The 13,743-nt window shown below is 48.1% G+C and overlaps 1 protein-coding gene across 1 annotated transcript in view; it reads right to left on the reverse strand.

The window, feature by feature from the left end:
• Positions 1-13,743, reverse strand: part of CHRNB4 (cholinergic receptor nicotinic beta 4 subunit) — a 108,024-nt gene that overhangs the window by 50,115 nt on the left and 44,166 nt on the right. The window contains exon 2 of the mRNA XM_073579338.1: positions 9,775-9,920. Coding sequence (XP_073435439.1) covers positions 9,775-9,888 — 114 coding nt within the window. The 5' untranslated portion in view covers positions 9,889-9,920. The remainder of the gene's footprint in view (positions 1-9,774; positions 9,921-13,743) is intronic.

Genomic DNA, 13,743 nt, shown 5'->3' on the forward strand with positions numbered 1-13,743 from the left:
TTCTCTAAGATGGTTCATCTTGTACCACTCCCTAAGTTGCCATCTTCTGAGTTGGTGCCCCTGTTTTTGCAACTGGTGGTTCGCTTACACGGGATTCCTGAGAACATTGTATCTGACAGAGGAGTTCAGTTTGTGTCTAGATTTTGGAGGACGTTCTGTTCCAAGCTGGGAATTCAGTTGTCCTTCTCCTCTGCGTTTCACCCTCAGACCAATGGGCAGACGGAGAGAACAAACCAGACCTTGGAGTCGTATATGAGATGTTTTATTTCCGCTGATCAGGATGATTGGGTTTCATTTTTGCCCTTGGCCGAATTTGCTTTAAATAATAAAGCTAGTTCTGCCACTTTGATGTCACCTTTTTTTTGTAACTTTGGGTTTCATCCTCGATTTTCTTCAGGGCAGGTGGAGCCTTCTGCCTGCCCAGGTGTTGACACTGTGGTGGAGAGAATGCACCAGATCTGGGACCAAGTGGTGGATAGGTTATCTCTCTCCCAAGAAAAGGCCCAGCGGTTTTCCAACCGACATAGGACCGTTGGTCCCCAGTTTAAGGTGGGTGATATGGTTTGGTTATCATCAAAAAATATCGCTAAGAAGGTAGCTTCTCCTAAGTTTAAGCCTAGATTTATTGGGCCTTACAAGATTTTGGAGATCATTAATCCGGTCTCTTTTCGGTTGGCTCTTCCTGTCACATTTAAAATCCATAATGTGTTTCATAAGTCCTTGTTGAAGAGGTTTGTTGAACCAGTAGTTCCTGGGGTGGCACCTCCGGATCCTGTATTGGTTCAAGGTAACATGGAATATGAGGTAGAGAAGATACTGGATTCCCGTCTGGCTAGACGGAGACTCCAGTATTTGGTTAAGTGGAAGGGTTATGGTCAGGAGGATAATTCCTGGGTCTCTGCCTCTGATATTCATGCCAAAAGATTGGTGCGTGCCTTTCATCGGGCTCACCCTGATCGCCCTGGTGGCGTGGATGAGGGTTCGGTGACCCCTCCTCAAGGGGGAGGTACTGTTATGAGTTCATTTTCCCCTTCACCATTGAGGTCTGATGAACTCCCTCTTCTGGTGAAGGAAGGTAGTGAGGCTGATTACCAGGCACCTGAGCTGGGAGAGGATGACTGGGCGACGGGGATTTCTGACTGGATATGAGGCAGCCGACGCCCTTCTGCCTCGCTGGTGATTTCTCTGTGGAATTCTAGGAGACCAGTCTGATTCCTGCTCCTCAAAAGCTAAGTTTTCTGCTTTGCCTTTTTTTGCATTTGTGTTTTGGTTTTAGTGTGCCTTGCTTTTCTGGATTCTTCCATTCCCTGCTGGGGTGAGCTGAATTCCTTTTTTGTCGGTTTGCTCTGTCTTCAGAAAATACCTGAGTACTGACATAGTCTTTTTGAAGCCTAGCATCTTCAGGGCCTTTTTCCCTGTCAGTCTGTTGGCTCTTATAATGATAGGGTTTTTCGCGGATTGCAGACAGCAGCTTTCCTATCCTGTCCTATCTAGTTAGCTTGGGCCCCATCATTTGCTCAGTCTATCTTTCTATCTGTGTTAGTGTTTTTTCTTCTTGCTTCACCGTCATTATATGTTGGGGGCTGCCTATTGCTTTGGGGTCTGCTCTGGGGCAGTTTAGATTTCCCTTTCTGTCTTTAGGCTAGGCAGTTCTCCGGCTGTGATCGAGGGGTCTAGGGCATCGTAGGAACCCCCCACGGCTATTGCTAGTTGTTGTTGATAGGTTCAGGGGTCTGCAATCCCATAGCTGCCAACTTCTCTGGTTTTCTGGACTTAGCTAGCATTTCTGTCTTTGCCTCCTACGGTGACTCATCATAACACTCCACATTTAGTGCTGGTGGTGTGCTTAAAGGTGGCGATGGTCTTACAGTGGGGGAAGCGATGGAGCGTTGTTGTCTACCTTCAGTTGGAGCAGGTGCACATGTGCTACCTGAGGTTTTGTAGTCCGTCCATGCTTGCATGTTGCATGTTGATTAAATGTCTAAGCATGCGACTGGTATTCAAATTTCTGAGTTGTTTACCTCGGCTAAAGGTCCTTCTGCACTTCTTACAGGTAACCTTTGCCTCATCAGTAGGATTTTGGACAAAGAAGTGCCACACTGCACTCTTCCTACTATGGTAAACATTTTCTGGCCTTGCACGCTGTGCTAAGTTGACCGTCTGGTCAAGCGTTCCTGCAACTCTTCTAGTTTTTGTTCCACGATTTAGGACAGCTACGGGCCTGCCAGATAACCACTGCTGCGATGTCAATGGCTGCTGCGGATCCTTCTCCTTATCTGAACTATTTCCAGCGCCACCCTCCTCCCCTAATGGATGCCAATCCGGGTCCAGAACTGGGTCATCCATCACCTCCTCTTCAAAGTCATCTGCACCTTCCTCTTTACCTTCCTATGTGTCACCGTGTAAGGTGGTATAGTATGCGGGAAGGGGCACCTGAGTTTCATCAGGTTCAGATTCTGGCTCAATAGACTGCGAGGGCAATGTAGTGCTGTGGGTCAATGTACCAGCAGAATCATCTAGCAGTGGCTGTGCATCAGTGCACTCCATGTCAGATTCATCTTGGACTGGGGAATTCAGGATTTGACTGGATAACCCAGGCATGGTATGTGAAAAGAGCTCCATAGAGTAATCTGAAGTGTTGGCTGCCGCACCCTTAACTTTTGGTGGGGATGAAGGACACAAGGAAAGGTGTTTTTTCTGACCAGAACCCTGCACTGATGACTCCGTGCTTGCAGGTTTCGAACGTTCAGAAGAGGAGGCAATAGAGCTAGTGGCTGTTTCGGCAATGTACGCCAAAACCTGTTCCTGATGCTCCGGCTTTAAAGCGGTTTTCCTAATCCAAGAAAAGGCAACCTTACAGGCCTTCTTGGGCCAGAGGATGACGCAGGCTTAACACCTCCTGCCTTAGCTGCTATTGTGCTTTTGCCAGAACCTTCCGTGGCCTCTTCCACCATACTTCCTCATGTTTGGGAAAATGTACCAAAAATACCAGCAGAGATATGGTACTGTATGAGGAGCGTCCAGCTGTGTAAGGTGTATTAAAAAAATTAAATCAACGTATATATTATGTTATTCACAGACGCTCTCACAGTATGTATTGGATCATAATCCAACAAGCAGATATATGGAGCTGTATCAGAAGTGTACAGCTGTATACGTTTTTTGTGTAACTAACAATCTCCGTATATGTATTTACGGAATGTCACACACACACACGCTGACTCTGTATAAATGTGACTGTAATGCGAACGGCAGATACACAATACTGTTTGAGAATCGGACAGCTCTATATGGTGTGTGTATGGAAAATTGTCAAGCTCTGTGTATTTGTATACGGACTGACACACGCTGTCTCTGTCTAGTTTTGACCGAAATCAAACAGCAGATATATGAAACTGATTGAAAAATGGACAGCACTCTAAGGTGTAGGTCTGGAAAAATGGAAAAACTCCTTGGCTTTTTTTTCCAGCGTCACACACAGGTAGCTTCTATTTGTCCGTGATACCAGCCGGTTGTCAGGATTCGTACCAGGGTCTAGTCTGTTTTCCACAGCAAGTCTCGCTGCCTTACTTGCTGTGCCACACAACCATTCGTATTATACAGTTTCTGATCAACTAGTTCTTTTTCGTTCATTGTTCTTCCTCCGTTCTGGTGATTGGCTGCTTCACTGGTTCCTGTCTTATGTCCCGCCTTTTTCCTATTTAGCACTCCACAGGGCTCTCACTCCCTGCCCGTGATTCTTCTGTGGTACGGATTCCTGTCTTCCCTACAGCGCTGTCCGGTACAACCTCTGACAGCCTCCCGGTCTCTCTTTCGTTGAGTACCTCTGGGACTCCAGCTTTCCGCTTTGGTCTTCGCTGAAATCTTAGTATTTTTTGTGTTAGCTTGGGGTTTTCGTGGTTTTACCCTTCAGGTTCATTCACTCTTTAGTTTCACTCTAGGAGTCCTCCTTGCTGCTGCTTGTCTCCCTTAGGTTGTCCTGCACTCATTCCACCCTCGGTTTACCCTCACTGTAGCTCCCTGCACTTACGCCGAGGTAGGGACCGCCGCCCAGTTGTCGCCCACCGGCTAGGGTGGGACCGGCAAGTAGGTAAGGCCAGTGGTGGGTGGAGCTCAGTGGCACCCTCTTCCCCTGCCGTGTGGTGGAATCATAACACCGGTACACAGTAGTGTGTGAGGAGCGTACACCGCTATACGGTGTCTGTATGGAAAATTGTCAATCTCCGTCTATTTGTATACGGACTGACACACGCTGCCTCTGTCTAGTTTTGACCGTGATCAGACAGCAGATATACGAAACTGTTTGAAAAACGGACAGGACTCTAAGGTGTAGGTCTGGAAAAATGGAAAAACTCCTCGGCTTGTTCTTTTAGAGTCATACCCAGATAGCTTCTATTTGTCCGTGATACCAGCTGGTACAAGGTAGTGTGTGAGGAGCGTACACCGCTATACGGTGTGTGAAAAAATGAACGCTCAGTGACTCACCAGGGCAAAATAATAAAAGTTGTAGTGCTTTAGAAAAAAGCAGTTTGAACAGTAGTGTGCACACAGCAATGCAGCTAGCAGGTAGCCTTAAAAGTCAGCCTAATCACCACCAGCGCTGCTGCACACAACAAAAATCCTCCCTTTCACTGCACACTAACTGTACAGTCAAAAGCGCTATCGGCAGAAGCAGTTTTTTTTCTTCTTCCCTGCCTAACGCTCTCCCTGTTCAGAATCAGCAGCACCTCTCCCTATTGTAAGATCGGCAGAAGTAAGATGGCGGTCGGCGGTCACAGCCTTTTATACCCACTGTGACGCCACACAAAGCCAGCCAATCACTTCAATGCCCTTCTCTAAGATGGTGGTGGCCGCTGCGCATGTCACCGCGTTGCCCACAGTGTGCGTCCTCCATCATTGGCTGAGAAAAGGCACTGAAAGCATAATTTGAAATGCGTGCTGATCGGCGACGTCATGGCCGACCTCACGCTATGGTTGGGTTTCGATCGGCGAAACCCGACTTTAGCGAAAGATTTTTGAATCTGACCGACCTGTTTCGCTCAACTCTACTGTGGAGCTCTTGCTGATGTTTCAGACAGTTAATGAACCGGTATATATTTGGGAAAAGAGTACCACATGTTTTGTGAAGGCTACGGTGCCATCCTTCAACATCATTACTTGTTCGCTGTTGATCATTTATGTTCGTTCATATATATTCCAAAGCTGAACTGGAAACAAAGGTGCCTGACGTCCACTGCGAGTCATTCGACCAATATAGGTATCTTCAAAATAGTTGGCAATGGGTATGGCTTCTTGTGGGAAATCAGGATTTTCCACTAAGTCTTCAAATGAAGGCACAACATTCTGGGTTGGTAGAAAGGCAAGGGCAGGTATCATGCGTATCCAACAAGCAAATTCATGGTCACCTTGACATTGCACCTTGAGTCCTTCATTTTGAACTTTACGCCAAACTGACTGTGATAGGTGGAAGAAGCAACTGGTCTTCTCGAGGTTGTGGAATTCACTCTCAAATGCCTGGATTGCAGTTAGTTCAAAATCCAACATCAGGTTGTGTGGCTGCAGTCCAGGTTGCATGTTCTTCACCTCTTGTAGCAATCTCTGGTATGTTGAACGTCTCTTGTCCGTCAGCAAGGCGTACACTACAGGAACAACAAGGCTGCTGTGGACTACATGGATTGTATAAAGTTGCTTGAACAGGGATGGTGTAGTGGAAAACATGCCATCAGCAAACCAGTCTTTACTTTGGGCCAGTAGATGGAGATTGTCTCTTGTTCCAAATATCAAGATACAGCTGTGTCCACTTCCTAATTAAAAGTGAAAGTATTAGTACAGGAAATAATGAGAGACAAAATAAAAACTAACAAGTAGCAGACAGAGAATTTCGGGATGAATTCATAATAAATTTTCCTAATCAGAAGCATCCATGGTTCATCTCTCACATTAAAAACTCACATTTTAATTCAGATTTTGTGATTTTATAACAGAAATGTAAAACTGAAGCTAAATCTGGTGTGAAGGGGCTAAACAACAGTTTTTTCTACAACATGTATTGTCCCAGTGGAAAATGATATATTCCTGTTAAAAATGCTTCCAAGCTTAAAAATGTCACATTTTCAAAGTCGTGAAAGGATTAACGGCAGCAGAATCTAGCAAAATGCAGAATTCCATGATAATAAAAGGTTTACATCAGGAAAAATGAGCAAACATGTAAGAAGTATTTGTGAAAAAAAGCATGCTAACTCAATGGTTCATTAGGTCATGGTCATATGCAGCGTAAATGTCTAAATCCCATCCACATGCTGATGAAAAAATGCACAGTTAAAAAAAATGACATGCAGTGCAGCAGTGGCGTACCTACCATGTAGGCAGGGGACGACACTGCCCCCGGGCCGTCAGGGGGCGTGCCACCAAGGGGTGTAATGCGCCCATGAACAGCGGGCCCCCTGGATCTACCATGCTCTGGTAGGTGTCTGTCACCTACTGGAGCATGGCAAGGATAAATTAATACTCACCGCCTGCTGCTGCGCTGCTTTCCTCTCTCTGCTTTGATGCAGATCCTGAGACGTGAGCGATCACATGATTGCATACATCATTGCAGGTCCTGTATCAAAGCAGAGGAACACAGCGTGTGGCAGCAGGTGGTGAATATTAATTCACCCCCTGCCAAGCTCCGGTAGGTGACAGGCACCTACTGGAGCATGGTGTACCCTCTTCCCAGCACTAAGTCAGCATTGGAACTTCATTTCAGGCTGTTGGCAGGGGGCTTGGCTAAAGGGGCAGGCCATCGCAGAGGAAGGGGGGCCCAGGCCCCTTCAAAACTTTGCTATGGGGCCAGGGCCAAGTTACTTATGTCCCTGCATGTGAATGTATGCTGACATTATGCAAAAAAGATTCCAGCCATTCAGACAAGGGGCTAAAATCCTGCACTAAAACCTGCACCTAAATCCATAGAGCTAAATAGAGATTTTGGTGTAGAATTATCTACACCAGAATAGCTGTAGATCTACAGTTGTGGACTATCCACAGAAGTTAGGAGACATGTTAATGAATCCTTAAGGTCCATTCACATGCACTAAGTAGTTGCAGCAGACAATCTGCAGCTAATTTATAGCATAAAATTCTACACTAAAATACCTGCAAATCATGGTTGGTGGACAAGGTTACCACTCTGCTTATGAACATGGCAGACCACTGTATCCTGAAGGCAGAACTTCTACTTTGAAGCTGAGCAGAAGATCAGACTGCAACTAAACAAGTGAAGCATAGTTGGAATCAGTAGGCCTCACTCTACATTACACTATTCTCAAAGTTTCCCTTTAAGGCAAAATAATCACCTAGTATTCTATATCAGCACTTTGTAATATATAATTTTTCACATTTGTGCAACATAAACTTTGCAATAATTCTGCATAATGGAAATGTTAAATGCTTACCAGAGTCATGCAGAAGGAACTGCTGCTGGATACCATCAATATTGATCTCCTGGAACTCCTGGGGAATAACAAGTTTGGGGCAACCTTGGAATATTGCCAATTTGCCAAGTTGCCTTGATAATCGTATTGTTCTCTTCAGTGATACTTTCTTTGGGAGAAGTGCTACAACATTAGAATGGGCTCCTGAAATTACTTCTGTGAGAATCTGTTGTGTTGTCTCCTGTGTTGTCCTTGCCCTGACCGCCTCATTGATTGACAAGTTGGATTGCTTCAGGTCTTGCTGCTTGTGCTGCGTGGTTTGTGGGGATTGGTTACTTTCACCACTTCACCAGATGCTTCCTTGGTCCAAACACGTCCCTTGCAAGTCGACTGTTTTTCACACACCCAGATGGAATGGACATTTTCAGCTGTTCGTTTGGAAAATACGTAACTGTGATTCTCATAGAGCAACTTCTTCTTCCCACATTTGGATAGAACTGAATTCATACTTGTAGAAAGTGAATTGCTGTGGAAGCTGACTGATTTTTTGTGCTAGTACACCTCTCTCTTTGAAGAGATTTTAGGCACTGCTATATTCTGATGTAAAGATGGAATAAGAGCTAGTCTAATGTAACTTGCAGGACACCTGACATGAAAATTGTTACATCTGCAACAAAACTTGCAAAAAAGCATGTCAGTATTGGGTCAGGTAAAAGTTCACAAAATGTTTTGAGTTTGGAGTGGTTGACATTCCCCACCTAATCAGGTCTTATTCACACTACATTTTTTTGAAACTGTTTATTTTTTTCGTGTTATGTTTTTTTAACACAAAAATGTTTTAGAAATGTTTTGGAAAATGTCTTGTTAAAATTGTGGGCAAAATGCTCTGACACTATAATGCAATCAGTTGTGAGGTTTACTGATGGAAACAGTTGATTTAAAATGTCACAAAATTGCAGCACTCTGTACAGTACTTTTGTGACATGTGGATTGGTGACGGATGGGAACTCATGAACCACAAGGACAAACTGGCGAAACATCCAAACACAAAATTCTGGGGGCAAAATGGTACAAACATCCGGGGGCAAACTACCGGGGGCGAAAATTCTGGGGGCAAAACATCCAGGGGCGAACTGCTGGGGGCGAAAATCCGGGGGCGAACTGCCGGGGGCCAGAAATCCGGGGGTGAAACATCCGGGGGCGAACTGAGGGGGCGAAACATCAGGGGCGAACTGCTGGGGGCGAAACATCCGGGGGCAAACTGCTAGGGGGAAACATCTGGGGGCGAACTGCCGGGGGCGAACTGCTGGGGGGCGAAACATCCGGGGGTGAAACATCCGGGGGCGAAAAATCCGGGGGCGAAACATCCGGGGGCGAAACATCTGGGGGCGAACTGCTGGGGGCGAACTGCTGGGGGCAAAATGTCCGGGGGCGAACTGCTGGGGGTGAAACATCCGGGGGCGAACTGCCGGGGCAAAAATCCGGGGGCGAAACATCCGGGGTCGAACTGCTGGAGACTAAACATCCGGGGGCGAACTGCTGGGGGTGAACTGCTGAGGGCCAAAATGTGCGGGGGCGAATCCTGCTGGGGGCGAAATGATAGGGGTGAAATGTGCGGGGGTGAAATATACCTGAGGGCGAACTGCTGGGGCAAATTGCTGGGGGCAAACTGCTGGGGGCGAAACTTCCTATAACCTTATATATAAATGCAAGACATAAATATAAATAGCTCTATACAGCTAAGCCATATACCAAGTCAAATAGAGTAGGTCATAATATTGGATCCATGAACCAAAATACTAAGGATGCCAGTGGAGACAGGTCTCACGCATTTCGGTGCTGTAAAGCAGCTTCATCAGGGATTTCTTTTAGCAATCAAAGAAAACTAGAGCTTTTCCACTTTTCCCCCTACACCCACTAAGTATGAGAATTGCAACTTTTTAAAAAGTCATACATTTGGCCTAAACCTTATTTGCCTAGTGAACCAAAACCACTTTCTCTTGCACTTTTTAAAAGTGGCAAGAGCTGCCTAAAATAGAAAAAAGTTACCAGTTTTAGGATACAACAAAATATTATGTCTTTTTAACACTAAAAACAGGTGCAAAAGCCTTAAAAAATTCTCCCCATACTGATAAGCGAAATGGTTCCCTATGAAATTCACCCATATGTCAGTATGCGTTTGCGTAAAGCAGATTGGGATCGAGGATTTATGTAAATGAGGACAATGTTTGTATAGTGCTGTAGTATACGTAGGTGATATATAACCACATTGAAATAATAATTCAGCAGTAATGAAAAATAGAATGAAATACATAAAAAAGAAGGTATTTGTGCTGTATTCGTAGACGTAATAAAGTCTTACCACACTGATGAGTTGAGCCAGTGACAACTGGAGCTGGATGGAGACCAGCTGTGTATTATTGAAAGCTGGACGGATGAGTTTATTATATCTGTCTTTCTTTAATAAAGTGTCCATTAATCTCTCTTCTGAGTCAGCTGCTTTGCTATCTAGATAATGGAAAGACAGAACACAGGAATATATAATATTAAATCATTTATGTAGCAGCAGATGACGTAATGTTAATATTCCTTATTGCCCTTAAAAATGTTATATTTTGTATAGCGACTGTGGTTAAGCCACTCATTATCATTAATACATGTTCTTTAATGAATGCAATATTGGTACATCATATCTGAATATGCTCCTACTACCTCTGACTCTGTTGCTAGGAAACACATCACTTACACTACAAACGGTGCAGGGAGACACAAGCGCAGTCCAAGTTAGGCCGGGGTCAGACTTGCAAGTGTAATGCGGGAAACTCGCGCGAGTCTCTCACATCAATTCCCGGCACCGGTACTCAGGACTGGAGTGTGCAGCTGCATAGAAATACACATAGCAGCACACTCAGGTCCAGAGTGCCGGTGGCAGTGCCGGGTATTGATGCAAGAGACACGCGCGAGTTTTTCACATCATACTCGCAAGTCTGACCCCAGCCTAAAGCCCCCGTTACACATAACGATGTCCCAGCGATCCCACATGATGGGATCACTGGGACATCGTTAGACAGCCTCAGCGATCAGGACCAGTGACGCTGGTTTCTAAAGTAAACATCGGGTTTCCAGGAGCCGCGGCTCCTGGATACCCGCTGTTTACCTTGGAAACCAGTATGTACGCCGGTTTCCAAGGTAAACAGCGGGTATCCAGGAGCCGCGGCTCCTGTATACCCAATGTTTACATTAGAAACCAGCGTCCAGCGTCGCTGATCACTGGTCTCTCGCTACCACACGCAGCGATGTGCGCTGGCCAGCGGGAGACCAACGATCGAAATAACGGCCCTAGCCGATGCTGCATGATCAGCGATACCCGACGGGGGGGGCCGGTCGCTGATCCCCGTCACACACAGCGGTCTCGCTGGCGAGATCGCTGATGTGTCACAAAATCAGCAATCTCTGTGTGTGACGGGGCCTTAAGTAGTAGCATTGCTGCAACTTGTGGCACCGCCCAGTCAGGGAGCTGTGGGTTGCTACAAAGTAATCTTCAGAAATAATCAGTTCTCTGCTGTGAGCATTGCTAGATGCTGCCAGTTTTAAGTGTATACTTACCCTGGTCAGCTGCTCTGTGAAGCCTTGCTTCTTGAATATTCTGTCATTACTAATTTCTGACCTTGAACTGTTTTGACTTTCCGTCTGATTTATGATTCTGCTCTGTCCTCTTGGTATAGAATTTGACATCGTCCTGACCATGTCATTGACCTGTTTCTCTCCTGACTCAGCCCAATTTGGTTTTAACCCACTGCCTCAACTATTGTCTGCCAGCTGGCTCCACTGGCCAGTAGCCTCTCGGAGTACATACCTCAGTGGGCCTTTATAAGTCCAGATCACTCTATAGTAGTTAAAGCAAAGTCTGGTCATGGAAGCCTTATGTTAGCACCGCTCCCCGTTTCGCCGCTCCCACTCCCGCTGCCATACTCACCGCTCCTGCTTCTGCCCCGACTCGCTCCTCTGACGCGTCCTGCATGCGCGCCTCCGCTCCCCTCGCTTTCTGGCGGCCGGCGTCCCGATGCTCTCCTCCACTTCCCTCGGCCGCGCGCACTGTGCCTCTGCGCACTCGCCGGAGGGATAAGCCGCACGCCTCTGCCGTCAGCCACCTGTCTGGCGTGACCTGACCCGGACCGGCCTCCCGACCTATCAGAGGCCACCACCAGGTATTTCAGGCCGCCCTCCCTTAGTGGAGGCGCCTGACTATTGAGTTACCTCTCGGTTGTCTAGGCCGCGCTCTCTGCTGCTAGTCCCTTGCAAGCTGCGCACTAGTTAACCCCTTGTGTCTTGTGCCTCCTGCTAACCCCTGTGTCTTCCGCCTGTGTCCCCAGTGTTCCTCTGACTCTCCGGTCCGTGCCTCCTGCTAACCCCTGTGTCTCCTTCCCTTTTCAGTTCGCCTCTTCCTGGACCCCCGCCATCCTCCTCCGTCCTTCTCCTTCTTCCTCAGTCTCTGGACCCTGGTCATCCTGGTTCCTCTCCGGATCTTCCTCTGTTCCTCATCATCTGTTCACCCTCCTGAGCCGACCCCTGGTCCTGGCTGCCGTGGCGCTAGAACTTCCCGAGTCTGTTCCCTAACGGTCCCTGTATAGGGGTCGGTCCACTTGGTGCGCTCGCTCGGGGAGGGCTCGGCGTCACGGCCCAGTGGGTCCACTCTCGTCACCTGCGTCCGCAGCGTAACAGTATAGTCAGGCCATGGACCCCGCCGGGGCCGCTGCCCAAAAGGAGTTGGTTTTCCTAAGGGAGAACCAGACCCGTATTATGTCTTTTATGAAGACCATGGATTCTCGCTTGTCGGCCTTGCAGGCCGCTGACCCTGGTAACGCCTCCCAACTGGCCAGCCTCCAGCAGGAGCTGGTTCAACAACGGGACACCCAAACCCATATTCTTTCGTACATGGCTTCGGTCGACGATCGGCTGCTTTCCCTTCAGTCGGCTGCCGGACGCGATTCGTCCCGCAGTTCTGATCCCGGACCCTCTCCGCCTCCCAGGCTTGGTAGACCGCCTCGGTATGGCGGCGACCCCAAGTTGTGCAGAGGCTTCTTGAATCAGTGCAGGTTGCACTTCGAACTCCTGCCCCAACAGTACCCCACGAACCGGGCCAAAGTTGCCTTCATTGTCTCCCATTTGGAGGGAGAGGCACTCTCCTGGGTAAATCCCCTGTGGGAGCGGGACGATCCCGTAGTCTCCAGTCTCCAGACCTTCACTGACACTTTCCGTAGGGTCTTTGATGAGCCCGGACGGTTGGCTTCCGCCACGGAGTCTCTTTTTTGCCTCACCCAGGGCACTCTTACGGTCGGACAATACGCCATCCGGTTCCGTACCTTGGCCTCTGAGGTGGGGTGGAATAACGAGGCTTTGGTTGGGGCCTTCTGGCGTGGTCTCTCTGGCAAAATTAAAGATGAGCTGGCAGGGCGAGACACCCCAACCTCCTTGGAGGATTTAATTTCGTTGGCCACACGCATCGGCCTTCGGTTCCAGGAACGCGCTAGGGAGACTGCTAGGGATAGGAGACCGCTTAAACCATCTGCTTCTTTTCACAGGCCGTCCAGCCCACGTCCCCCTGGGGCATCCTCCAGTCCGGCGCCTGAGCCAATGCAGGTGGATCGGGTCAAGTTGGCAGAACAGCGCCGTAAGGAGAGACTGATGGAGGGTCTGTGCCTGTATTGCGGCAGCGCGTCTCACTTCCTACGCTCCTGTCCTGAGAGACCGGGAAACTCCTCCACCTAGGGCAGGTAAGAGAAGCCGATCTAGGTGTGTCTCACTCCTCTCACCCCCTTACCCTTTCGGTTCAGTTGGTTTTGGGTCAGAGACGTGGTTCGGAGGTGGCCTATGTGGACTCGGTCGCGGCAGGGAACTTCATTAGGTTGAAGGAGGCAGAGGTTCTTCCCCCGCATCGCCCGTATGACTGCCCTATTGACCTGCGACCCGGGACCACTCCGCCCCGAGGGCGAATTTATCCCTTGTCCCCTGCAGAGACTACGGCCATGTCCGAGTATATTCGTGAGAATTTAGCTCGAGGGTTCATACGGAAATCTTCCTCAACGGCCGGAGCCGGGTTTTTCTTTGTAAAGAAGAAAGACGGTTCTCTCCGTCCTTGTATTGATTTCCGGGGCCTGAACGACATTACTGTGAAGAACAAGTATCCGTTGCCTCTCATTCCTGAACTCTTTGACCGGTTGCGGGGAGCCCGCATCTTCTAGAAGTTGGATCTACGCGGGGCTTACAACCTCATCCGCATTCGCCCTGGTGACGAATGGAAGACCGCCTTTAACACCCGGTACGGGCATTA

The sequence above is a fragment of the Dendrobates tinctorius genome, unplaced genomic scaffold (genome assembly GCF_039654945.1).
Source record: "Dendrobates tinctorius isolate UK_male_01 unplaced genomic scaffold, ASM3965494v1 ptg000062l, whole genome shotgun sequence".
NCBI lineage: Eukaryota > Metazoa > Chordata > Amphibia > Anura > Dendrobatidae > Dendrobates > Dendrobates tinctorius.